This window comes from Aspergillus thermomutatus, assembly GCF_002237265.1.
Source record: "Aspergillus thermomutatus strain HMR AF 39 chromosome Unknown NODE_58, whole genome shotgun sequence".
Lineage (NCBI taxonomy): Eukaryota > Fungi > Ascomycota > Eurotiomycetes > Eurotiales > Aspergillaceae > Aspergillus > Aspergillus thermomutatus.
In genome coordinates, this window is record NW_020798107.1 from 95,550 (window position 1) to 119,054 (window position 23,505).

The following is a 23,505-nucleotide window of genomic DNA, read 5'->3' on the forward strand; positions in this document are numbered from 1 at the left end:
TAATTCATCTGGATGAGGATATCGTACAATGCTCAGGCAATGCTACGTTCGTTGTCGCAAAAGCTACAGTTTGCCTCCCCTTTTGGCCTTCGGGATTCTGAGCCTTGTGTCGAGCAAGTTCCGCTAATTCCGTCCTCCTATTTCTTTCAGGAACTGTTCATCCAATACCTCGCGCAACAAGGGCATAACGTCGTGAAATCTGAACGAAAACCGCGTAAGGTTATTCAATACAAGGATCTAGGTCCGTCGCGTATCATAGCATTGAAGAAACGAGCAGATCGCTGATGAATATGACACAGCTACCGCTGTTTCACGAATCGATAATCTGGAGTTTCTTGCCGACGTGATACCCAAAACAACTACCTATAAACAGTTCAAGGAGAAGAAAGCGAAAGAAGCCAGCAAAGACGCCGCGTTCGAGAAGGGACAGCGCACATTGAACGGCACAATACCATCGATGATCAAAACAAATGGCGAGGGTGGTCACCAGAAAGCTGATAAGCCTTCTATAAGCCCTCGGGCTCCCTCTCTCAGTACGCTGATGGTTGACCGAACGGTTGAGGCGCAACCGGGGGAGAACGACCGTGACGTGGAAATGGTAGACCAGTGATCGAACCAGGCGCAAGGCATTATATAATTTGAGCTACTCTAACCAAATCATTGAACTCTACCTCAGAATGGCTATCGGTGCTTTGAACGACTACAAACTATGGCCTAAAGTGCTACCACAACTCCAAGCCACACTCAACAGCTATTGTAACGCCTCCACTGGGTTTTTGGCACATCAGCTTATGTATGGAATCACACTACTCGCACCGAACGCTTTGGGCCTATGCGGCGCAGGCAGGGTCCAGAGCTTTGAAGCACGCATTGAAGCTGCAGAAGCACTCAAATTGGCAGGCCTAGCAATGAAGAGACAATACGATAAATCCCACACACCTATGGTGTTCCAACCTGGTGATAAGGTCCTACTTTGCCTCCACAAGGGTTATGCCATACCAAAGGCTATATCTCCTAAATACAGTGACCAATACGCAGGACCATTCACTGTCCTACAACGCATAGGATCATTAGCCTACAAGCTTGATCTGCCAGAGTCATGGCGCATCCACCCTGTCATATCAGTCGCACACCTCGAACGGCACCTGCCAGACGACGATCCATTCAAACGTCCCACACTGGACAAACCAGGCCCAGTACAAGTGGAAGGCCAGGACGAATATGAAGTTGAGAAAATCATCGCAAAGCGATACCACAAAACAAAATCAGGACGTACAAAGACCCAATACGTAGCCAAATGGCTAGGGTATGACGACCACGAGAATACATGGCTAGATGAGAAAGATCTCATCCACGCGCAAGACCTCCTCAAAGAATTCAAAGATCACCACCGAGAGGGCACCGCCCCCCAGCTTTAGCAAAAGTTGCACTCCGACTTGTCCCATGTATATGTTATTAGTACTGCATTCAATACCCATTGCTCATTCTCTGTACACTACACTATATTTACCATCAAGTTTGCATATTTTGCATCGCGAGACAAAGACCTATTCACCATGCAGAACAAGGAACTATTCACGGCACCACTTCCCCCCCAACACAAATACTCTCGGCCCCCAACCCATCTTCTTATTTTCCTCAGCTATGGATGAACTACCTTACACCCCAACGCATCCAATCTCTCCATCTCTAGTACGTGCTACATCACCTGAGGAGGAGGAACTACGATCAGAAAGCCTTACATCAGAGCACGACATACAAACATCAACACACTCACCACGCTGGCAACCTCAACGCGTTACAAAACAAATTCTTCGACAATCCGCTGGTCAAAGCCTGCCTTGAAGATGACATGGCGGTACATCCTCTCCTGTGTTCACCAGTGTATCACCACGACGACTACAATATGGTTGAAACCAGAACCTCTGCCAAAGGCAAAGGAAAAGCAAAGCGGCCTTCCCCGCTGAGTTCAAGCAACCCTACACTAACTAAGAAGCGACTACACCCTGCAATCAAGCAGGCAGCACGGCAAATGAGACAGGAGGTAGCTCAAGCTGAGGAGAAAGTGGCTTGGATTCTACAAGCCGCGCAGACAACAGACAGCGATGATGAGCTCAACCAGGCTGCACCTAAACCTACTCCACCCACTCCACCACGCTCTACCATGCAGCGCGCACCATCAAACCCGTTGACGGCATCACCGCGCGCTGGGAACACGCCTCCGGCATCGGTGAGCGCTAAGCTCGCGCCACCAGCCTTCACAGCTATGCAATACAAATATTTCCCAACGTATGCCGCAAACCCACCGACAGCATCATCATACGCTACAAATTTGTTCGGATCAGCACCGAACCCAACCCCGGCAGCCCAGAGCTCGACGCAGAGCAATGAAATTTTCAGCGGAACTCCAGCACCTGAGGCTTTCCGAACACCACTGATCCCTGGCGCAAACCCGTACTATACCCTGAGATCATTGCAACCGACCAGCACATACCAACCAGCGAAGTACGGAGAACCCGCACCTTCCACTGAACCTGTAATCCAGCCAGCCGCAGCAGGCGTCGGAATGGAACCACCAACACCCCAGCTACCCGCAGCAAGCGTTGCAATAGAACCACCAGCACCCGTAACTGCGTTGCAAGAGCCAACCACAAATCTTTCAGACACTGCCGAACCATCAGGAAGCAAAACCAACGACAGTGAAGCTACCCCTCTGTACTCATTCATTCGCTTCTTGCCCCCTAAGTTTCGCATCGTTGTTGACTTCGACAAAACGAACTACGTCGGGGACACACCCGAGCCGATGCCGAAGCTAAAGGAACCTACCATACCAACAACCAAGGTCGGCATGACGACAAATTTCGGACTCATCGACGACGATGGCGTACCCATCGCCTATGGCTTTGAACCCGCTAGCCTGCGTACCTCAATGACGAAAATCTATGAGATCGCTGATGTGCGTGGAGGAACCCTCACACTGAAGCATGTCCGCTTGGACCCTGAATATGCCACAGAAAGGCAGCGACTGCTTTGCGCCCTGAGCATGTATGACCAACTATACCGCCTGTGGGAAGAAACCATGGAGCAGTACAAGGCCGATATGTGCAAATGGCGCATAGCGCGGCGGAACTGGGAGTACAAGATTGTCAAAATGAATTTTGAAGCTGGCAAACCTGTCTTCCAAGCCGCCCTAACGTCCGACGACATCAAGCAGCTAAGGAAATGGGTCGACAAAGAAAACATCGTCGACCACCCCCAGAAGTCCTCACCGTGGAATATCGGCACGGTACACCCACACCATCCCAATGCCATTACGTACGCCCAAAAATTCCGCTCTGGACCGGCTAGGGACCAAGTCGATGACAAGATGAAGAAAATCTTGGCGGTAATGCAAAAGATAAGGGACAAGCTCGAACCACCGCAACCCCCAAAGCCAAAGCCTTCCACACTACCGGCGCAAATTGAATTCGATGACGACTCCGAAGACGAAGATGAGTTCCAACATGTTAACCTTGAGAACTACATTGAATGGTGCGTAGAGCGCCATGTTGCATGGCGTTCAGTGAAGATCAAGAGCACCGACGACGTGTACGCCAAATTTGATATCACCCCACCTAACCAAGTCAAACTGCAGTCATCCGCATGGCCGAAAGGCATGCATTCCTTGCTTGACCATATAGCTGTGATGTGTCCACAACAACAGCAGGGCTGGTGACTGATCCGGTTGTATCAGCCCACGTCAGGGTCAGTACGGAAGCCGTTTCGGTTAATCGCGGACAGACTCTTCGCATGAGGTCGATAAACTGAGTTTGGGGATTGGGATTAATGAGCTCAGTCTGGGGACTGCTGGTCACATCTTGAACTGGTGGGTAAGGAGACTGGTATGCCGCAGCCGGACCAGATTCAGTCACTAAAGACACAGGTTCTGAATTTCCAGCAGTGACTGCAGATTGTAGCGGTCTCAGAGCAAGCGGTCTTGGAGCATACGGCCGATGTTCATGGTCTTGCAATAGAGGCCCGGGAACCGTGAATTGAGGTACAACCCGTTGATTATGACGCTTTTCGTTGCTGGGAAGGCTCTCTGATAGCTCTCGTTCGTCCACGGGAGCCTTGCGCGCTTCCTGTATATCAGGAAATGGTGTATCATCTTTTGTTGCATTGTTAGCTGTGCCAGTGGCCTTCCTCTCAGGCATAGCAATGTGCCCCAGTGGATATTGGCAATTAAGCCCTTTTGATATGCATCGCTGACAGGCAGGCTTTTCCAGTCCACATTGTACGTGGGATTTCTCGCAATTCTGGCATGTCTTTTTACGGCGTGGTCCATATGATACTGCTGTCCCACATGATAATGTCTGCTGCTCATGGCGCTGGAGATTCTGCAGTGTAGCAAATGTTTTGGAACATCGCCCGCATTTGAAAGTCCGGGCATTCTGTGATCCACATGATAATGCCTGCTGCTCATGGCGCTGGAGAGTCTGCAGTGTAGCAAATGTTTTGGAACATCGCCCGCATTTGAAAGCCCGGGCAGCCCTAAAGCACTTCGTACAGCATCTTACGGAACCAAATATAGTTCCGGGTTCCCATCTCCAGTACTGTTGACCCTCCGTGACTCCGCACTTCGCACAAATCTTTGGAGCAGTGCTTGTAATGCCTTGGCGAATCGGGAGGGCCCGGTTAAGGCCTTGAAGGGCAATGTAACTGGAACAACCAAAACTGCTTGAAAGCGTGTCGTACAATTGCTTGGATGACCCATGATCAAACTTGCTTGGACCCTCCGGGTTCTGCGTATAGCTTTTAAGCATTATTATAAAAATGCTCTCAAGAAGCAGGATAATCCATGCTGGGGTGGTATCCTCAAACTGAGTAAGCACCTTGAATGATGTAGTCCGGCCAGGTTTTGCCCTGATCCACAAATAGTGGAATGGTATCTTCGAAGTCTGGCTGGACCACACTTGTTGCTCATGGTCCTGGACCCGACCTTTCACACTCTTTAAGCTTGAGCCAACATATATGGCGTCCTCACCATCAACATCAACGACATGGTTAAGGTAAATCCCCTGGTGGCTATGGTTTTCCCCAACAAGCGGGAGTGAAAGAAAGTCATCACAGCTTATACTAGGCTTTCCCAGTACATTCCTGGCCTCTACAAGAGTGCCTTTCTCCATTACCTCGAGTATTCTTTCCCAACCGTGTGACCTATCGCAATTGATTATGTAGAACCAGAATCCTGGGGGAAAAGCCGACTGATGTCTAGTCTCAAAAGGCGTTTCTTTGACATTCTTGATCATGCCGTATAGTATGCCTTCTAAGCGAGACCGAAAAGCTGATTTTTCAGCATTACCATCAATGCTATGCTCTATTGTTGTATTGGACGGGTCTGGATCATCCTCTGGCTCAATAACGAAAAGATCATCCTCTGGCTCGATAACGAAAAGATCATCCTCTGGATCATCGATTTCCAAGGCCGATTCATAGTCCTCTAATGATGGTTCCTCTTCTAAGGAGGCGATGGCTTGCAGTCTAGAAGCCATTCAGTTAGCTATTATGGCTTAACCACTAGCTGACCTTCGGAAAGCCACATTGAGGTGGACCTGCTAATAAGGCCTTCTCAATCTAGATTTGGATGGACTTACCTTCTCTTTCCGGAGGAAGAGCTCCCACTGTCTTCAATTATCCGTTTAGCCATCGTTATACGATGAATTGAGGCTGGTGGTATCGATACCAGGTAGGCTCAACCACGACACCCGACCCCTGTGACATCGCAGGACACCCCGTGACATTTCTTCCATTTAAGGAAATGCGTACAGAGTCATAGCAGAATGGTATAACCACAGAGAGCAGAATGTCAAATGACTAAGAAGATGATTACATTGGTATCTCCTGAACTTAGTATGAATCCACATGTACAGTTGTCCAGCATACATTGGATAATTCCCCATGCTCTCGTTCTCTTGCATTGGTATGACTACTATACTGGCATGGATGTCATTGATATACTCAGCTCTGTAGCTCACCATCTTGCTGTTGTACTCGTCATTGGCCTTGCCGAGTAAATGCAGCATTTGGATGAATTGTTCTTTAGCCGCTTTCAGTCGATCCAAATCTTCTCGCCAGTTGGGCAGCAGGTGGCATTCAGTTATTGGCATGGTCTGACCGGAAGAGTCACATATCTCATACCAGGGGCTGATGGCTTTGAATTTGATGTATGCTGGAGAGTGTGCAAGGCGTACAAAACAGTCCCTTGGTTCTGAGTATGAGTGCGGGTGGTCCGTAATAAAACCGACTATTTGCATGGGTATAGCTGGCTCGTCAAATTTTGGAATAGCAGGTGGTGCTTTCCTAATTGTGATGGTTGTGAGATCCACGTTTTCCTTCCACTTGTTTGGAAGCATAGTGAAAGGGTTGTACTTAACCTGTTGCGCAAGTGCTTGGGCGTCTTGAATGCGTTGCTTCTTCGCAGCCGAGTCATCAGTGGCATTGCCAGCATTGTTACCCTTAACCATTTTGTTCTTCGTGGGTGTACGAGCCATGGATGTCTGGTAAGCTGGTAATTCGTGTTGTAGGTAGCCTGTCTTGGATGGGTTTCCAAGTGTACCACTGGTGATAGTCTGGGGAGTGTTATCAGCAGGCTGGGGCGTACTCAGATGTGTCCGCGGGTTTTGGTCCGCTGGTAAGTCTGTTGGTAAGACACCAGGAGGAGGAAGTTCAAGTGGCTGCGCAATAGCTGATTGTCCGGGCTGCGGTGCAGACTGTTCAGCAGGCCCTGACAGTTCTACTATATCAGGCAGCTCTGCTGTTCGTGTTTCAATTGGCACGGGGAGGGGGATTTGCTCGTTGCTAGACACAGTGCTGGCGGTTTCACTGTCACTCGTGAAAAGTGACCTCGAAAGCCCGGTTGAATCGCGAGATAATTGAAATTGGGGTGAGTAAACACTCACAGGGGAATCAGGCGATGATAAAGATATTGATCTGATTATGTTGTTTGCAAATGTTAATGTAAAGTGAGGCATAGATATACCAGATGAGAGGAGAAAGGTGCTGAGAACAGAAAAAAGATTAAGGTGAGAAGATGCGAACAGACATAGCTAGTTAGCCTTATGTTAATTCACCACAACAGGGAGATAGGCATATGCAAACCCAGTGAATAAATAAAGAAATAGGAATATAAAGAGCTGAATGAACACCAGGAGCCATAAAGGAAAATAGGTAAGCAGGCTAAATATATTAAACAATAAAGAAATTAGCCCTGGTATTACAGCTTTTTGGTTTTAAACTCATGGATGAGTTCTTTTATGTTACCTAGTTGCTCTAGTGTCATCCTGAATTCCATTCATCTCTTATATTTAAGATACTTTTTATAAGATACTAGATCTTGTTGCTCTTCTGTAGGGACACAGTTCGGCGTGTGTCGGAGAAAGGTCGCCGTGGTTCGGCCAAACTTGGCCCAACTTCGACACCCGTTCAACCTCAACGTGTGTAGGTCATATTCTGTCATAGATTACCACCACTGTGGAATACGCATATGACGAGTGTGAATCTATAGATATTAAGGGGTGGTTAGGGCATGTAGGTATGCGATTCAAATTTGATGCTATTCAAAGGGCTTCGTGGTTGGAGAGGGTAGAAAATTAGTATGGTGGTGGTAGTTCTACAGTGGTGGTAGATGATTATGTGTGGTATAGGTAATAATACAAGCAGGTGACCAATGAGGCGCCCCGTGATTAGGTTCGACTTTTCCGGTACTTATGCCGGGCCTCCGACCTCATCGAATTCCTCCCGTCCTATTATTCAATTGTTCTCTTCCCCCCTCAACTCTCCTCCCCTCCACCCACCTCCCCGCAATTCGTTGCAATTGCTAGTCTCATCATGTCTCTCTCCTCGGCCTCGAGCACTCTGTTGCGCGCTTGCGCCCGCCAGCAGCTGCCCACCACCCGCGCTGCCGTCACCTCCTGCCAACAACGGAGAGGACTGGGTGAGGCCTCCAAGTCCTCCTCCTTCGAAAGCCCTTTCGGCAGCTCCCACGAGTACCAGTCGACCCTGAAGATCCCCAATTTCAGCAAATACTCCTCCAGCAAGCCTCCCCGCTCGAACCAGGTTTTCTCCTACTTTATGGCCGGAGCCCTCGGTCTTGGATCTGCTGTTGGTGCCAAGGCTACTGTTCAGGGTAGGTGATATCAACGAATTTACGAGAAGATATGGAAACGAACGAGATGATCAAATGTCGCTTTGGAATACATCATTGGGAGAGATTCGGCAGTTGGGTTCGTTTGGTATCACATGGAGCAGGTTGCTGATATGCAATTTTTACCATCAGACTTCCTCGTCAACATGTCCGCCTCTGCGGACGTCCTGGCTCAGGCCAAGGTTGAGATTGGTCTCGCTTCGATCCCCGAGGGCAAGAACGTACGTGTCCCGTTCATCCATGAAGCTTTACGCACACTTCGCCATTCCGAGTGCTTATACTAACCTATAAATTATACAGGTCATCATTAAGTGGCGTGGAAAGCCCGTTTTCATCCGTCACCGTACCCAGGACGAAATCCAGGAGGCTCAGCAGTATGACTGGAAGACTCTCCGTGATCCTCAGCCCGATGAGGACCGTGTCCAGAAGCCCGAGTGGCTGGTCATGCTTGGTATGTTTTGACGCTATCTGATTTTCCTTATCTCTCGGACGGTTACTAATAGCGGGTTCTTTCTCTCGTTGAAGGTGTCTGCACTCATCTTGGTTGTGTCCCCATCGGTGAATCCGGTGACTATGGCGGCTGGTTCTGCCCCTGCCACGGTTCTCACTACGATATCTCCGGCCGTATCAGAAAGGGTCCTGCCCCTTTGAACCTCGAGGTTCCCCAGTACAGTTTCCCCGACGAGGGCACCCTTGTCATCGGTTAAATGAACATCTCTCCTTTGTAAGTCGGCAAATTTTCTGAATCAAAGAGAGACAAAGAGAAGGGAAACGTTTGTGCTTTAGACGGGAAGCTTTGTTGCGTTTGTCAAGTTGAAGAGACCGTGTTTTAATATGGACCCAAAAATGAGCTCTTGTATCATCTTCCAACAAGCCCTGCTCAGGCCCCTGTATCACTCACTTGTCTGTGAAATTCTTGTGTTTCGGTATAGACTTTCCTCGTTATGAGACCTTGCCTCCGCGCATGCGGGTCAGAAGCGAGTTGTCCCTTCCTCTTTCTCGTGGCAGCTGATGAAGCAGTTGGAAGTCGAGGTTGATCTGGGCGAGAGGTGGTGGACTTTAGATGTAGATCTGTTGAGCGTTGGTTCGAGTATATGTATGTCATAGTTCAGTTTACTATATTCATTTCAATCTCCTTTGTCCTTTTTTCTTTTTCTTTTTTTTAAATGTTATCATGCGATCTGGTAATCTCTCCTGCTATCCTCGAATTACTTCGCTGAGCTGACTTGGCAACTCAAACTGGCTGCGCCAGCTGCACAATAATATACAAGTTAATTTCCCTACTCAGTCCATCTATCCTCTATTTCATTTCTGTACAATGCTCAAGATACAATTCGATGTCCCAAGTAGACTAGTTACGAGGGATTTGATTATGTATATGTGAAAGACCAACCATCATGGTCGAATCAAAGCAATCACTAGACCCATGATAGCTGCACCGGCAGCAGCGCTCTGAAGAGCCACAGTGGTCAGATCCCGCTGGGTAATGGCGATACTGCGGTCACTGAATAGGTCATTGAGAGTCTGTCGCCATGAGTCGAGGGAGGCAGGAGGAGGAGGAATGCGGGAGAGGTGAGATTTGCAGGACTCGAGGACATTGATCATTGTGTTCTTGGGAGCGCTATCCTCTGTTGTTTCTGTTGCGGTTTCGGGGGGGATATTTGTGACGACGGTGGGTGTAGGATCGGAGTCCCAGACAACGGGTTCGGATGTGATGGCTTCGTCCGTGGCGGCTGGGGTCTCGCCAGAGACGGCTGGGGTGTATTCAGAGGTGGTTAGAGTGTCTTCAAAGGCGGTTGAAGTAGGTGCTGTCTCCGCCGCTTCCTGGTTGGGGGAGGGCGAAGTCGGTGCAAGAGCAGTTTGAGGGTTCAATATCTCCATGTGGCCAATGGCTTTCTCCTTCTCGATGGCCTCGATGACCTTCTCTTCGAAGCCCTTCACGAGTCGTTTGCGGCGCCATGGCTCGACAGCAATTTGGAAAATAAGGAAGAGGAGAACGTTAACACCCATCAGGCCCCAAGTACCCCACGTACTCATTCGACGAATCTTATCCGACCAGACTTGTTCCTCGTGATAGCGGGAGAGGATGCTCTTGCTCAATTGCGCCGCTGCCTCTTCGGACTCTCGTTCCGCGGCGGACAAGGCGTCCTGTGTCTCCATCTCAGCCACTTCGTTGGTGTGATCGTTGCGGTAAAGGTGGGTGAATCTCTCGAGATCTGCGGCAGACCAGGCGTGTTTTCGCTGGAGGAGCTCGTTGACTTCGCGCTGCGAGGCAGAGCGTCGATTTATCGCGGCTGCGTAGGCATCTTTGGCTTCTCGGACCCGTAGACGGGCTGCTCGGAGTCGTTCCTCTGTTCGTCCGGAGAATTTAATGATCAGTGAGGAGGAATTGAATGTTCCAATCATTTTCGAAACACACCTTGCAGTTGTATGTCTTTCTTGAGTGCCTCAATGGCAGAGTAGCCTGTCAAATCGTTCAATCGCTGGCCCGCCACGAAAATGTTGGATTGGAGGTTGTCCATCATCCCCGTAAATTGTTTGGACAGCTGTGACCGGCGTTCTTCCAGGTACGATGGTAGTCCCTTCTTCTCTGCTGGTTCAGGTTTCGCTTCGTTCTTTGCATCTTGATCGAGCCCTGGTAAGACATCATGCTCTCCCGGGGCCAGAGAAGGCCGTTGGGTCTCTGCATCTGGCTCTACCTTTAGCGTTTCATCGCGGGACGTCGGCGTTGACTCTGCATCCTTTGACTGCTGAGAAGCTGCTTCGTCTTTTGCTGTATCTTTCTCCCGGGATGAATATAATGGAGATCGCGACCGGAATTGGCATCGTATGCAGACCGAGAAGCTCCGCTGTACGTCTCTGGCAGGTTGAATGTTCCGCCCAGCGGCGGGTAAAAAATGTGGTCGTATAGGGAGAGATGTCCTCGCAAAATTGGCACTTGACCTAAGCGACTGCCTCAGAAGCAGTGGCATGGACTGCATGGCCAATTAGGGGTAACCTTGAATCCAAGCAAGTTCTTGTTGGATTGTTGTGGTGGAAACTCAATGTCTTGAGGCTGACCTTGGATCGGAACAAAAGGCGGAACGGAGAACACGCGGGAAAGGCAGCCTCTCCTCTCCGATCTATCGCTACTAAATTGTACCACAAATGATATGGCAGTTGATATACCTTTGGGAACGTTATAATATTATGATGAAATGGCACAGTTCTTATCAAGAATACATGTTCTTGAGTGCAGAGATCCTCGTCCTCTCCCAAATAAACTGCGCGAGTAAGTAGACTGTGTAAAATAGACGACGATGTAATATTTCTCTGTGTTTTCCTTCCTCCTGTTCTGTCGTTTCAACGTTGTGGTGGTATCAATCCATAACATAACAATCCCTTATTCGTTAAATTCTCGTGAACCATGACATTAAAAACATATCCATCTTACTCAAACACCTGAGAGGTCCTCGTAGACGGAGACCTCGGCACGAACTGGCAACGGTTTGGCAATAAGCGGCTGTCGTAAATCTTTACAACCATTCAATCGTGCGTCTGCACCTTGTGGTCTCCCTTGACAGCTTCGGCATAGGTTGGCGGTGGCCGGGAGTCACCCTGAGCTTGGCTACTGCTACCACCCTGGCCTTCCTCATGATGTGGCTTGGGAGGTTGCTGCTGATTTTGAGAAGCAGTACTCGGCGCCGGCTGGTTTTGCGGTGTCACAGTGCCATAACCTCTCTGGGATGGATGTTGGATGGGCTGATGAGAAACATAGTAGTATGTCACATGGCCACTTTCGGCGTCCTGTCTCCGGTCGGCATGGCCAGGAATGGGTTCGTAGTTCGGGTCATCATAATCTGGCTCGGGGTACTTGAGTATGATGTACCATGCGTGTAGAAGACCGGGAATGTAGCCTAGGCAGCAGAGTGCAAGGTTGATAATCGAGTCGGCTGTGCAGATGCCTACTTTAATCCACACTGACAGACTATGTTAGCTGGTGCTATAGAGAACAAGAACAAAATCATGTCACAAGGACTTGGATTCTCACCTGCAACTGGTGGAAAGAAAATCGCGAGAATCCCAAGGAAGATGTCTGAACCGCACATGGCTGCGTCGAAGAAAGTATGGGGTTCTTTATCTAAACGAACTGTCTGACCATACAATGGTTTCAGATGGAGGGAGATTTTGCCAAAGTGTCTACACTGAGCACATAAACTCTGCCAGAAAGAATGTACAGATATGAAGTTTGGATCAATGTGACGATGACGGATGGTTATCACAATGATAAGTCAAATGGAAGCCTGCCTCAGCTCTCCATCCTGTCATATGACGTCGACATGTCACCTGATTTTGCGGGACGTTTGTGCCATGATTTTCAGGCTCCATGTATGTCTCTGATTTGGATCAGAGCCTCAGCCACCAGAATTAATATTAATATTAATACCAGGGCAGTCGAGTCCTTCAAGACACCTCTATCACTGATGACCTTCGACATCGCATGGTGGTCATATCATCATGACCATCTTCTAAGTACGAAAAGACAATATAAAGAGCCCGATTCCGCTGAACTTCACCCGGCCTTTTTGCATCTTGCGACGTATATAAACTCAAATAACTCGTTACGGACAAGAAATGCGACAAAGCACAAGAGTATCCACAATCAAGTAGCCGGAGTTCCATTGGTTTTCAAGGCATGTTTAATCATTCTGTGCCTGATCTGGATCCGATCTATCGCATCAATTCACATCATGAATGATTCGCATCAATGCCATTGTGATGTTGCTTACAACCAAGCCCTGGATGAATACCCGAGCGAGCTTATGATAGTGATTGGCCAAGATTGACAGCCCTCAATGTTTATCTATTGTTCATGAGGAGGAATCGCTGGCAATTCCGAAACGACAGGTCAGAGTGAGAAAATGGAGAAATAGGAACTATTGTCAAGAGATATGTCTCTCACCCTCACACTCACAGTGCTCCCTACTTCATAAGTATTCTCCTCATAGGATTATATTTGCTTCGCCTTGATCAGTAAGGGACCTTCCCTCGCCCAAGGAACGCACTGGGTCTGTGGGTTCTCCCGTGTTCCACAATGAATTGAAATCGAACAACCAAACAGGAAACATCAAAATATCATCTTTTAAAACCGAGATATCGCAGGGGTCGATGACCTTAAAACACAACCATGATGATGACAGTATCTAATGGATGATGTGAGCTGTCAGATAGCAGATGGCCTCCCAAGTCCCAACTGTACACTGGCAAGGGCTGCCACGTCAATTGACAACATCTAAGCTTCATTGTGCCTGCGTTTGTTCGTATATTTATGTAGCACTCAGGCCTACCTTGTTGCGCTCCGAACTGTCTAAAGGTCTCTCAGTATCTTTGCATCGACTACCTACTGCTTCCGTATAAGATTAACACAGTGGATCTCGACCGTTATTATCTCTCTCATTGTGATTCTATCATTCTACAGCTTCTGCCGCAAATCACCAAGGTCACTTTAGTTCTAGCCTCTTTTTAGTGGAGTCCTTTTAATTATCGCAAACTTTCCAGTCTCAAAGTGGCCGGCAAAGTGCAGGACTAGGCTATTGTACCTGACTATCTATCTACTGGCCAAGCGCCCGTTACCCCCTTTTACCACTACCTACTATTCTTCTGCGCGGTTCCTCCGATGCAGACTGCACCCTGCAGACTGCGATAATCGAATCGATTTAGGATTCGAGACCTTACTTTGGCCCTTGAAACTGAAAAGCTTTTCTGTGATCTGTGCTACGGAGTCCTGTCTCAAGATATCATTATTATTGTCATAATTGAAATAAGCCCGTCCTCTCTTTCTCGACGTTAGTTTCGAAGGGCCCAAATCGTCTGTGATCCGCTGAGATCATGCTTTCTCTTTTTTGACGCTATTCATCCTTAGGGCCACTACTCTCCCTGCGGTTTCTTCCTGGTCGATTGTCTCCATCCTCTGACTCTTTTTCTCCCATCATTGGTACACCATTCTTCTTCGAGGTCTCAGGCCTTATTTTCCTCGAACCCAACCTAGTCATTCGTTCGCCTTCACTTTTTCACCACTGTTCGTGGCCGTTCATCATTTGGAACGCTCTTTTCAGTCCACTTCTCCAACTCTGACGCGTTGCGTCTCCCGTCTCTGTTGACCTTTGGTCAGCTGCTTACCTTTCGCAATCTACCGCCAATTGAGTTGTGATAATCATCTTGAAGGAGAGATAATACCATGAGAACGGCGTTCGGTCACTTCGCTTGATAACGTATCTGAGATTCGCCATTGCCTACATCCGCGCTCCTCGACTTTTATTTTCATTCTTTTGAGGTTACCCTGTTGGGTCGGGGAGTGAGATGGCAGGCACCTGCATCTCTCTATCGGGGTCCACGCAGTGCCCTGCTTTCAATGGCTCATCCATATCAACCAACTCGACTCTCTACACAGATTTGTAGGCCAGACCCCATGTGTCCACTTGCTCGATGCGTGCTGACCTTCTGGTAGTCCGTTCATGCAGTATGTTTTGAATCTGGACGATTTCGATCGAGAATTGAGCAACTATGTGAACGGCTCCTATGTCAAGCAAAAGTGAGGGCATATCCCTGTCCCGGATCAGTCATATTAGCTTCGACTAAAGCATTCATGATCATATTTAGGTATGTCGACTATCTGGGTTGCCAAGGAGTCAACCTCACCAACACGAACGACTACTATGCCCGCTATACCACCAGTACAATATGCAACGGACTCGTTCAAAGCTCAAAGAACGACTGCTATCTTTCCGCCCAGCAGTCGAGGCCGCTTTGCGCCGACACTTGCGCCTTGATGGCCACAAGCGAGGAGGAAATCATTGTCAACGCTGATCTATGCCCGATAACAGGCAGTGATTACATGAGTAAAATCCGGTCAGATTTCACTATATGCGCCTTGCCTGCCGACTCACTTACTGGTACTTGCATTTCCGGCGCGGATAACGAACCCGATGAGTGCGGCTATAGGTCGAATTTGATCGGACTATGTGGATATTGTGGAGCCAGTTCGCCCAACTCGACTGATTCTTGCTGTGTCAACACGAATGCCGCGAGCCGATGCGAAGACGTCACGATTCCCACCTCGACTGCGACTTTGCGACCAATATTCACCTCAACCTCCAACTCGACAGCAGATGCCGGTGCTCATGACGGTCTGTCGGGAGGGCAAATCGCAGGTATCGTCATCGGATCTGTTGCGGGAGCCGCGCTCCTAGCAGCTCTTATTGTTATGGCCTTCCTTTTACTACGGCGGAGACGCAAGTCACAGGATTACAGTGCTCTCAACAAGCCCAATCCGCAACGGAAGGGTTCTCCGTCTATGCAACAGAACAAAAACCAGCAGGATCTTGCCTTCGTGCCAGGCGGCCGGGTGGCCAGGATGTCTGCTCTGCGCGAGGTGCCAAGTTTTTCTCCCGCGCGCTCTCGTAACTCTGCCGCTCTCTTTGGAAGTGCCAAGTACAGTGATACGTCCGACTCGGAGGGTTACGGGGCAAGTCCGGGAGCAATGTCAAAGAGGATTCCTCCGGTCACTGGGAGACGCCATGGATCTCTTTCCAGCAGCTCCGCCCTGGCTGGCGCATATAGTGACTCCTCGCCTCACTCAGGAACTAATGGCCAATACTCTTCGCCCGAAGGCGTCGCAAGTGGGCAATCGGAGCAATTGTCTTCGTTCCAAGATTATTACTCACAAGATGATATACGCCCCGGTGATCAGGTAGCCGTCCTCTGGGCCTATCAGCCGCGGGCAGGGGATGAGTTTGCCTTGGAACGCGGAGAAATGTTGAAGGTGATCGGCATTTGGGACGATGGATGGGCGACTGGCATTCGCGTGCCGGAAACCGCAGAAGAGTACGACGCCAGGCACCGCGAGCAGCGTGACAGTGGTGTATCGAATGGATCACAGAGATTGGCTGCTTCTCCGTCACCTACAGGAGATATCAAGGCGTTCCCGCTTGTCTGTGTCTGTATTCCACAGCATTGGAGAAAGATTATCGATGGCGGGCAGGATGAAGATGTCTCATGATCTCCAGCCCGACATTTTGACTCCAAAATTGTGCATAACCTTACAGTTCTGTGCGGTCCCTGGAGGTCTTATGCTTTCATGACACGGCGTTCTTGTTCCTCCTTTCATCAGCATCGCACTCATCGGCGGGGTAGGGACGATAAAGACCCCCCAAAATGAGGGAGTAGGGGTATCCCAACCAGTATGGCTCTTCGCCATCCGTCCTTTCATTCTGATATACCAAAGACGTGATGACTTCTTCCATCCGCATCCTCCTTCAATTCCTTCGTTGTCACGAGCATGCGATTCAGCTACTGGACCATCATTTTATGACGAGAACAAATGGTCGCGAAGCGGTTCGTCGGATGCTTGTGAAACGACTTTTTACGGTTCCTATTTCATATACCCCATATTACGCCTGTGAGCCATTTCTTATTGTCGGCCTTCATGCCTTTCTATTCTATGATACTTCACCTTCCCTTCTGGCCCCTCTCAACCCTGTTGCAAGATCAGGTAGCTGTGGGTTGAGGACATATGTTGGCGATCTCGATACATATTGATAGATGCACATAAATAAGAGCCCTTCTCGCGGCCTTGTGGCACTGCGAGCATAACATCAACAAACCCTCCATCTTGTCGACCGAACTGGCTTCCAAATGCCAAAAATTACCAGATGCATAAAGTTTACTCATCATACTGCCGGGGCTAAATCTCGGAAATCTATAGAAAGCTACGTTCGTTTTCAAGTGTGCTACAAAGATCTACATCGGCCTAGTGATAGAGCCGCCGTAGAGCAGTAAGCCTACAGGAAGAAAGCCCTACTTCGGATTGTTTGACGTTAGATAGCTCGCTAGGGGGCTAGTCGAGTCGAGTCCCATGGTTGAGGTTCCATCAATGGATGATAATATGGATCTATGATGTAGGCAGGCCCATATAGCTATGATATGGCAATGTTGCTTTAAAAATAGTAAGGCTGTGATAACTATGTTGCCTGGTTGTATAGAGTCGTTAGGCCTGCTATATCAGAATATGGATGGGTGAGAGAGCTATGAGAAATGATAATCAATATGCTCATATATAGGCAGCTAAGTAATGCATATTGACATAAGTTTACTGTAATCATCGATCTGCAAGGCAGCAGTGCGTATATATCTAATCTTGCAACCTCAGGGCTTTCCTGACACCATCTACAAACTCTGATATTCTCACAACTTACCAGGAAAAAAATCCATCCATTCAGGGGGTAAAAACAGGAAAAGGACGGGCTGTGCTTGTGGTGCGACTGGAGGTCACGTGCAGCATCCCACCCCCACCATCGCATCAACAACGCAAGCACAACAACCAGGAAAGCCCCTCTATCTCCATCTCCGTTCGCAATCTTCCAACCTCGATTATTCCCCCCTTTTGCCCCAAACTGCCAGTATTGGTGCAGAATATCTCGGGACCCTTCTTAATGTGAGTGCGCATTGACTGATCAGCAAAACCTCACTGTATCTACAAGACTCAAGTGGGATCACTAACACCGCGTGCGAACACAGCTTATCATCTTCTAAATTAGCTTTGGGGTCTATATCACAGAAGCAACCATGTCGGTATGTCTAATCGTTCAGTCCATTTCCCCCTGTGGATGCCCACTTGCTAATGGTGTCTCTTGCCTCGTAGCTCGCATCCGGGTATGTTGACAGTTGTACCTTTTCCGTGTTCCTACGGCGGCTCGGCACCAGCCACCTCGATTGCGCAGTCTTACTGACGGCCGCTTTTTCTGTAGTGTCTCTATCACAGATGAGTGCATCACTGCATTCAATGACTTCCGCATGAGCGGCAACAAGGCCAACAAGACCAAGTTCATTATCTTCAAGATCGCCGATAACAAGAAGGAGGTTGTCATCGACGAGGTCTCGCAAGAAGAGGACTACGAGGTCTTCCGTAGCAAGCTCGAGGCTGCCAAGGATAGCAAGGGTAATCCCGCTCCTCGTTATGCAGTCTACGATGTCGAGTATGATCTCGGTGGCGGTGAGGGCAAGAGGTACGATTGCTTGCTTCGCTCTGACTGAAATGAGGTGCGCTTCTGTGGCTGACCGTAACCTTGTAGAAGCAAGATTGTTTTCATCTCCTGGGTTCCCTCAGAAACACCTACTCTGGTATGACTGGGTCTTCTACTATGTTCAGTCAAAAGTTTCACTTTCTGACGGTCGGTATTCTAGTGGTCCATGATCTACGCCAGCACACGGGAGAACTTGAAGAACGCTCTCAACATCCACACCTCCATCCACGCCGACGACAAGTCTGACATTGAGTGGAAGACTGTCCTGGCCGAGGCCAGCGGTGGTAAGGCTGGTAAATAGACGACGGCACCGGCTGGGTCCGGGCCAGTTGACCTAGTGTGTGTGTGTGCTAGTTATCGCACTAATCTCATACGAGGGTCGAGACTCGAGAGTACCTCCAAGCGACCGACTCGATGACCCTTTCAGCACCCACACATAGTTTCAATACGAGATTGTTACGACTTGACTGCCTTGATAGTGACCGTACCATCTTATTGCGATTGTGATCGTGAACAAACGATTGGGAGGGGGATTTTCTTTCTTTCATGAGTCAGCGTTTGCCTGTACAGAATATTGCTGCCTTGCTATGGGGTGTGATCTCGACGGTTCTTTGTAGAATAGAATACACGATATCACCTCCACGAATCATCCCTCTTTCTATTCACAGGGTTTGCCGTTGTAGATATGAGTAATAGTGAGGGGGATGAGCCAAAACGGCAGTTGCGCGGTCGGGGTTGGATATCTCCATTGTAGTGGATGAGTTAGTCTAAGTAATCAAATTGAAAGAGTCTTTGTCGAATGGATGCGCGATCTCGATGATAACTTATGATGTTGTTTGACGAGGGAACGGCCGGGTTGTCTGAAGAGAGGCGTGGCTGTTGACCAATCAGGGTGCCGCCAAAACGGACTAAGCTTGTCGTTCGGAAACTCGACTTTCCACCTCAAACCACAGTCGAACGTCGTCTCTGTCTCCCATCGCGAGTCTCGGTCCCCTCCTCCACCCACTGTCCAGCCTCAACCATCCTCAAATCCGGGGAATTGACGCTCTTTTATACCGGAGAGTATCCTCTACTCAATTGACAGGTTTTTTTCGTCGCCTTTGCGCCCTCACACACAATGTTCCTCCGGTCCGTTTCTCGGGCTGCTGCTCGCAGCTCTGCCATGCCCACCACGGCCATTCGCTCCTACCGCACCGTTCCTGCCCCAATGGCTTGCCTGAACACTCGTCCTCAGCCTCAGCAGAAGTCCATTGCTTCCCAGCAGACCCGCGCCTCTTCCGAGCACGCCATCTCGAATCCCACCCTCGCCGGTATCGAGAAGCGCTGGGAGGCCATGCCTCCCCAGGAGCAGGCCGAACTGTGGATGCAACTGAGGGATCGTATGAAGGTTGACTGGCACCAGATGACTCTGCAGGAGAAGAAGGCTGGTATGTATCTCTCTTTTGGGTGGATACCAGACGTCCCGGATGGTCAGAATTTTTGCTGACCAGCGACTCTAGCCTACTGGATTGCTTTCGGTCCTCACGGCCCCCGCGCGGTTCCCCCCAAGGGCGAGAACCTGAGAATCTTCTTCAAGGTCGCTCAGCTCACCCTTGCCTCCGTCGCCGTCTTCTACGCGATCCACCTGTTCGCCAAGCCCCAGCCTAAGACCATGAGCAAGGAGTGGCAGGAAGCTTCCAACGAGTACGCCAAGGTACGTATATATAGCTCTCATGGGGCGGCTTCTCAGTAGAGCTGTTTTACCCTTGTGTGGTTGAATAGTCGCTGACATTGTTTTGCAACAGCGCGAGAACATCAACCCTCTCTACGGTATCAGCAGTGAGGGCTACGAGGGCAAGGGCTTCATTCAGAGCCCTCCTGCCGAGAAGCAGTAGATTGAAGGATAGGTATCTGGAAGGAATAGGTGTGGCATTCAGACACGCTGGGTAGGCAGTGCTGGAGTTGAGTGCCCGTCCCCTTGTCCTTTCTGTCGACCTCGGCTGCGCGCCTAGGCCCATTGGACAACTTTGACTTCGCCCTTGTCTTGCAATCTTGACTTTCGACCTCCGAAAAACCTTGTGTATCTCGTACTGTGCAATAATCAATGTGTCTCCTTTGTAGCCATAGATCATTTTGTTGCATTGTCTTTCTGCTTCATTACCGGTATCTATGACGTAGAATTCGCTCTTGTAGAGACTTAGACACCATACTACGCACATCCAATGGGCGACACTCTGACACTGCCCATTCATATAGCCCCAGGACTGTTTCAATGGAGCTATATGACTGAAAAGCAACCTATGTGCTACCAATAGACCTGCCTACGTGTTGCCCGATGTTAGTGCAGCTTATGCTAAACGACAGCTCCGTATTTTTGAAGCTGCAAATAAGCTTTGAGCCCGTGTACCTACATTGTGAATACAAATAATGCATCCTTGATATCCTATTCCTGCAGCTTCATAAGGTGGAAGAAACTTGATACCCTACCATGATAATACGCAGTACGAGCCGATTACAAGAACCCGTCAGAAATTTGCATAGCAGCGTTCGTCCGAGAAGAGGAGCTGGGATTGTTTTCGGAGCAACCAGCATCGAAATAGCAGATGAAAGAGGATGAAATGAATTGATCGGTTTATTCGAGTCACTTCAATAAGTGATGATATGTTGTTGACCTGGAGATGAGCTACATGCATTACCTACTAAACCGAGTATCAATTTTGATGGGGTTCCTGTACAACTGTAGATACAGGTATCCAAAGCTCCCTGCATCCGGGCGCCAAGAAGTCTCCCGTTTGTGTGTGCGAATTCCCTAGGAGACCACGACAGGGCAAGTATGGAGATGTGGAAACTCGGGCAAGTTGGAGTCGATGGCCAGGAGAACACAGCATCTGACCATGATACATTCAAGATAAAAGGAAGACGACTTTCCAGATAGTGGTGCTTTCTTATTCCCAAGAAAATGAGGCTCGTTGCGCCCTGGATTTTCTTGCGCGTTGCTCGGTACATCACGGGATCGTCGGCAAAACCGCCCCGGAAAGGCTAAGCCGGACACAGTCGCCCGTGTCCACCTCAACCTCAACCTCTTCCCTTCCCTTCCCTCTTTCTTCCCTCTCCCCATCTTCTCGTCCCCTTGACCTCTTTCACCCCATTTTCGCTCTTAAACACCATCAAAATGTTCAAGAGGTTTGTTGCTCCGCCAATTTGCGCTGAATCGCCTTTTTTCCAATTTTTTCGCCCGCTAACCTCTGTTTTTTTGGATGAAATAGCGGTCTTGCCCGGACCTTCGGGAGGGCTGCTTTTGCTCGACCTTCCCCCGTCGCTCGTCGCGCTGTTCAGCCCCTCAGATCCAATGGCCTGCCTTCCCTGGCCAGGTTCGCCAGCTCTGAGGCTGGTACGGTCGGAAAGATTCACCAGGTCATTGGTGCCGTCGTCGACGGTATGTCCGAATCTCCCCGTTGAAAACCCTGCTGGCACGCTACGCGAAAATCTTTTCCTGGCGTCAATTCCATCGCAACAGCCGTCAAAATAGGCTCAATAGCAATGCCAAAACACGTTTTCTGACTCTAGCCTACAGTGAAGTTCGACGGTGACAAGCTCCCTGCCATTCTCAACGCCATTGAGACCGAGAACAACGGCCAGAAGCTCGTCCTCGAGGTTTCTGTATGTATTTGATATCTGATATTGAACTCGATGACATCAATCGTGCCTTGGCTAACCGAGTAACAGCAACACTTGGGTGAGAATGTCGTCCGTACCATTGCTATGGATGGTAAGCTCTCGTCCCCCTGCTCACCGCCGGTGTGACACCTAGATTTTGCTTGGCGATATCGGCTCTGCTTTTCCATCGAATCGACTGACATATGTCCGGCCTTCAGGTACCGAGGGTCTGACCCGTGGTGCTCCCGCCCGCGACACCGGTGCTCCCATCACGATCCCCGTCGGCCCAGCCACCCTTGGCCGTATCGTCAACGTCACTGGTGACCCCATCGACGAGCGTGGTCCTATCAAGAGCACCAAGTTCGCTCCTATCCACGCTGAGGCCCCCGAGTTCGTTGAGCAGTCGACCTCCGCTGAGATTCTGGTCACTGGTATCAAGGTCGTCGACCTTCTCGCCCCCTACGCCCGTGGTGGTAAGATTGGTCTCTTCGGTGGTGCCGGTGTCGGCAAGACTGTCTTCATCCAGGAGTTGATCGTGAGTTCCTCACATGTTCCGCTAATCCTCATTGGATCTTCTCACTAACGTACCTCATGTAGAACAACATTGCCAAGGCTCACGGTGGTTACTCTGTTTTCACTGGTGTCGGTGAGCGTACTCGTGAGGGTAACGATCTGTACCACGAAATGCAGGAGACTGGTGTCATTCAGCTCGAGGGTGAATCTAAGGTCGCCCTGGTGTTCGGTCAGATGAACGAGCCCCCAGGTGCTCGTGCCCGTGTCGCCCTTACTGGTCTGACCATTGCCGAGTACTTCCGTGACGAGGAGGGTCAGGACGTGCTGCTCTTCATTGACAACATTTTCCGTTTCACCCAGGCCGGTTCTGAGGTGTCTGCCCTTCTCGGTCGTATCCCCTCTGCCGTCGGTTACCAGCCCACCCTGGCCGTCGACATGGGTGGTATGCAGGAGCGTATCACCACCACCAAGAAGGGTTCCATTACCTCCGTCCAGGCCGTCTATGTGCCCGCTGACGATCTGACTGACCCTGCCCCCGCCACCACCTTCGCTCACTTGGACGCCACCACTGTCTTGTCCCGTGGTATTTCCGAGTTGGGTATCTACCCTGCTGTCGACCCTCTTGACTCCAAGTCTCGTATGCTCGACCCCCGTATCGTCGGTGAGGAGCACTACACCGTCGCCACCCGTGTCCAGCAGATGCTCCAGGAGTACAAGTCTCTCCAGGATATCATTGCCATTCTGGGTATGGACGAACTTTCTGAAGCTGACAAGCTCACCGTCGAGCGTGCCCGTAAGCTCCAGCGTTTCCTGAGCCAGCCTTTCACTGTCGCCCAGGTTTTCACTGGTATCGAGGGTAAGCTGGTCGACCTCAAGGACACCATCCGCAGTTTCAAGGCTATCATCAACGGTGAAGGTGATGACCTTCCTGAGGGTAAGCTTGAACAACATCTCTTTCGAAAATTCGAATCAATGCTAACACCCTTCTTTTAGCTGCCTTCTACATGGTCGGTGACTTCGAGTCTGCCCGCGCCAAGGGTGAGAAGATCCTGGCTGAGCTCGAGGGCAAGGCCTAAATGTAATATTGTTTTTTAAGCGCCCTTTTCTTTTTAT

The 23,505-nt window shown here is 49.6% G+C and overlaps 10 protein-coding genes across 10 annotated transcripts; 7 read left to right on the forward strand and 3 right to left on the reverse strand.

Annotated features, from left to right (window-relative positions):
- Nucleotides 1–39: 39 nt before the first annotated feature.
- Nucleotides 40–610, forward strand: CDV56_108043 (uncharacterized protein; the record flags this gene model as incomplete). Its single annotated transcript, XM_026761662.1, has 2 exons — nt 40–241; nt 300–610. 2 exons carry the CDS (start codon nt 40–42, stop codon nt 608–610), a joined length of 513 nt encoding a protein of 170 aa, XP_026615765.1.
- Nucleotides 611–1,906: 1,296 nt separating this feature from the next.
- CDV56_108105 (uncharacterized protein) lies at nt 1,907–3,715 on the forward strand (the record flags this gene model as incomplete). Its single annotated transcript, XM_026761724.1, has 1 exon — nt 1,907–3,715. The coding sequence occupies one exon, from the start codon at nt 1,907–1,909 to the stop codon at nt 3,713–3,715; it is 1,809 nt and encodes a 602-aa protein (XP_026615766.1).
- A 1,449-nt stretch (nt 3,716–5,164) lies between these two features.
- On the reverse strand, nt 5,165–7,010 carry CDV56_108196 (uncharacterized protein; the record flags this gene model as incomplete). Its single annotated transcript, XM_026761815.1, has 3 exons — nt 5,165–5,196; nt 5,342–5,520; nt 5,923–7,010. 3 exons carry the CDS (start codon nt 7,008–7,010, stop codon nt 5,165–5,167), a joined length of 1,299 nt encoding a protein of 432 aa, XP_026615767.1.
- An 856-nt stretch (nt 7,011–7,866) lies between these two features.
- On the forward strand, nt 7,867–8,889 carry rip1 (ubiquinol--cytochrome-c reductase catalytic subunit RIP1; the record flags this gene model as incomplete). Its single annotated transcript, XM_026761894.1, has 4 exons — nt 7,867–8,164; nt 8,315–8,403; nt 8,483–8,633; nt 8,708–8,889. 4 exons carry the CDS (start codon nt 7,867–7,869, stop codon nt 8,887–8,889), a joined length of 720 nt encoding a protein of 239 aa, XP_026615768.1.
- A 688-nt stretch (nt 8,890–9,577) lies between these two features.
- she9 (putative mitochondrion biogenesis protein (She9)) lies at nt 9,578–11,163 on the reverse strand (the record flags this gene model as incomplete). Its single annotated transcript, XM_026761938.1, has 2 exons — nt 9,578–10,533; nt 10,602–11,163. 2 exons carry the CDS (start codon nt 11,161–11,163, stop codon nt 9,578–9,580), a joined length of 1,518 nt encoding a protein of 505 aa, XP_026615769.1.
- Nucleotides 11,164–11,707: 544 nt separating this feature from the next.
- Nucleotides 11,708–12,270, reverse strand: CDV56_108375 (putative stress response RCI peptide; the record flags this gene model as incomplete). Its single annotated transcript, XM_026761994.1, has 2 exons — nt 11,708–12,141; nt 12,213–12,270. 2 exons carry the CDS (start codon nt 12,268–12,270, stop codon nt 11,708–11,710), a joined length of 492 nt encoding a protein of 163 aa, XP_026615770.1.
- Nucleotides 12,271–14,521: 2,251 nt separating this feature from the next.
- Nucleotides 14,522–16,220, forward strand: CDV56_108447 (SH3 domain protein; the record flags this gene model as incomplete). Its single annotated transcript, XM_026762066.1, has 3 exons — nt 14,522–14,616; nt 14,670–14,753; nt 14,822–16,220. The coding sequence occupies 3 exons, from the start codon at nt 14,522–14,524 to the stop codon at nt 16,218–16,220; spliced, it is 1,578 nt and encodes a 525-aa protein (XP_026615771.1).
- A 1,565-nt stretch (nt 16,221–17,785) lies between these two features.
- Nucleotides 17,786–18,544, forward strand: CDV56_108523 (actin-binding ADF family protein; the record flags this gene model as incomplete). The annotated part of the gene is made up of 5 exons (XM_026762142.1): nt 17,786–17,791; nt 17,862–17,872; nt 17,968–18,225; nt 18,292–18,340; nt 18,404–18,544. The coding sequence occupies 5 exons, from the start codon at nt 17,786–17,788 to the stop codon at nt 18,542–18,544; spliced, it is 465 nt and encodes a 154-aa protein (XP_026615772.1).
- Nucleotides 18,545–19,360: 816 nt separating this feature from the next.
- COX5 (cytochrome c oxidase subunit IV family protein) lies at nt 19,361–20,117 on the forward strand (the record flags this gene model as incomplete). Its single annotated transcript, XM_026762196.1, has 3 exons — nt 19,361–19,670; nt 19,743–19,936; nt 20,028–20,117. The coding sequence occupies 3 exons, from the start codon at nt 19,361–19,363 to the stop codon at nt 20,115–20,117; spliced, it is 594 nt and encodes a 197-aa protein (XP_026615773.1).
- A 1,277-nt stretch (nt 20,118–21,394) lies between these two features.
- Nucleotides 21,395–23,468, forward strand: ATP2_2 (F1F0 ATP synthase subunit beta; the record flags this gene model as incomplete). Its single annotated transcript, XM_026762232.1, has 7 exons — nt 21,395–21,405; nt 21,489–21,658; nt 21,797–21,882; nt 21,949–21,991; nt 22,098–22,414; nt 22,477–23,326; nt 23,386–23,468. 7 exons carry the CDS (start codon nt 21,395–21,397, stop codon nt 23,466–23,468), a joined length of 1,560 nt encoding a protein of 519 aa, XP_026615774.1.
- Between the last annotated feature and the right edge of the window lie 37 nt (nt 23,469–23,505).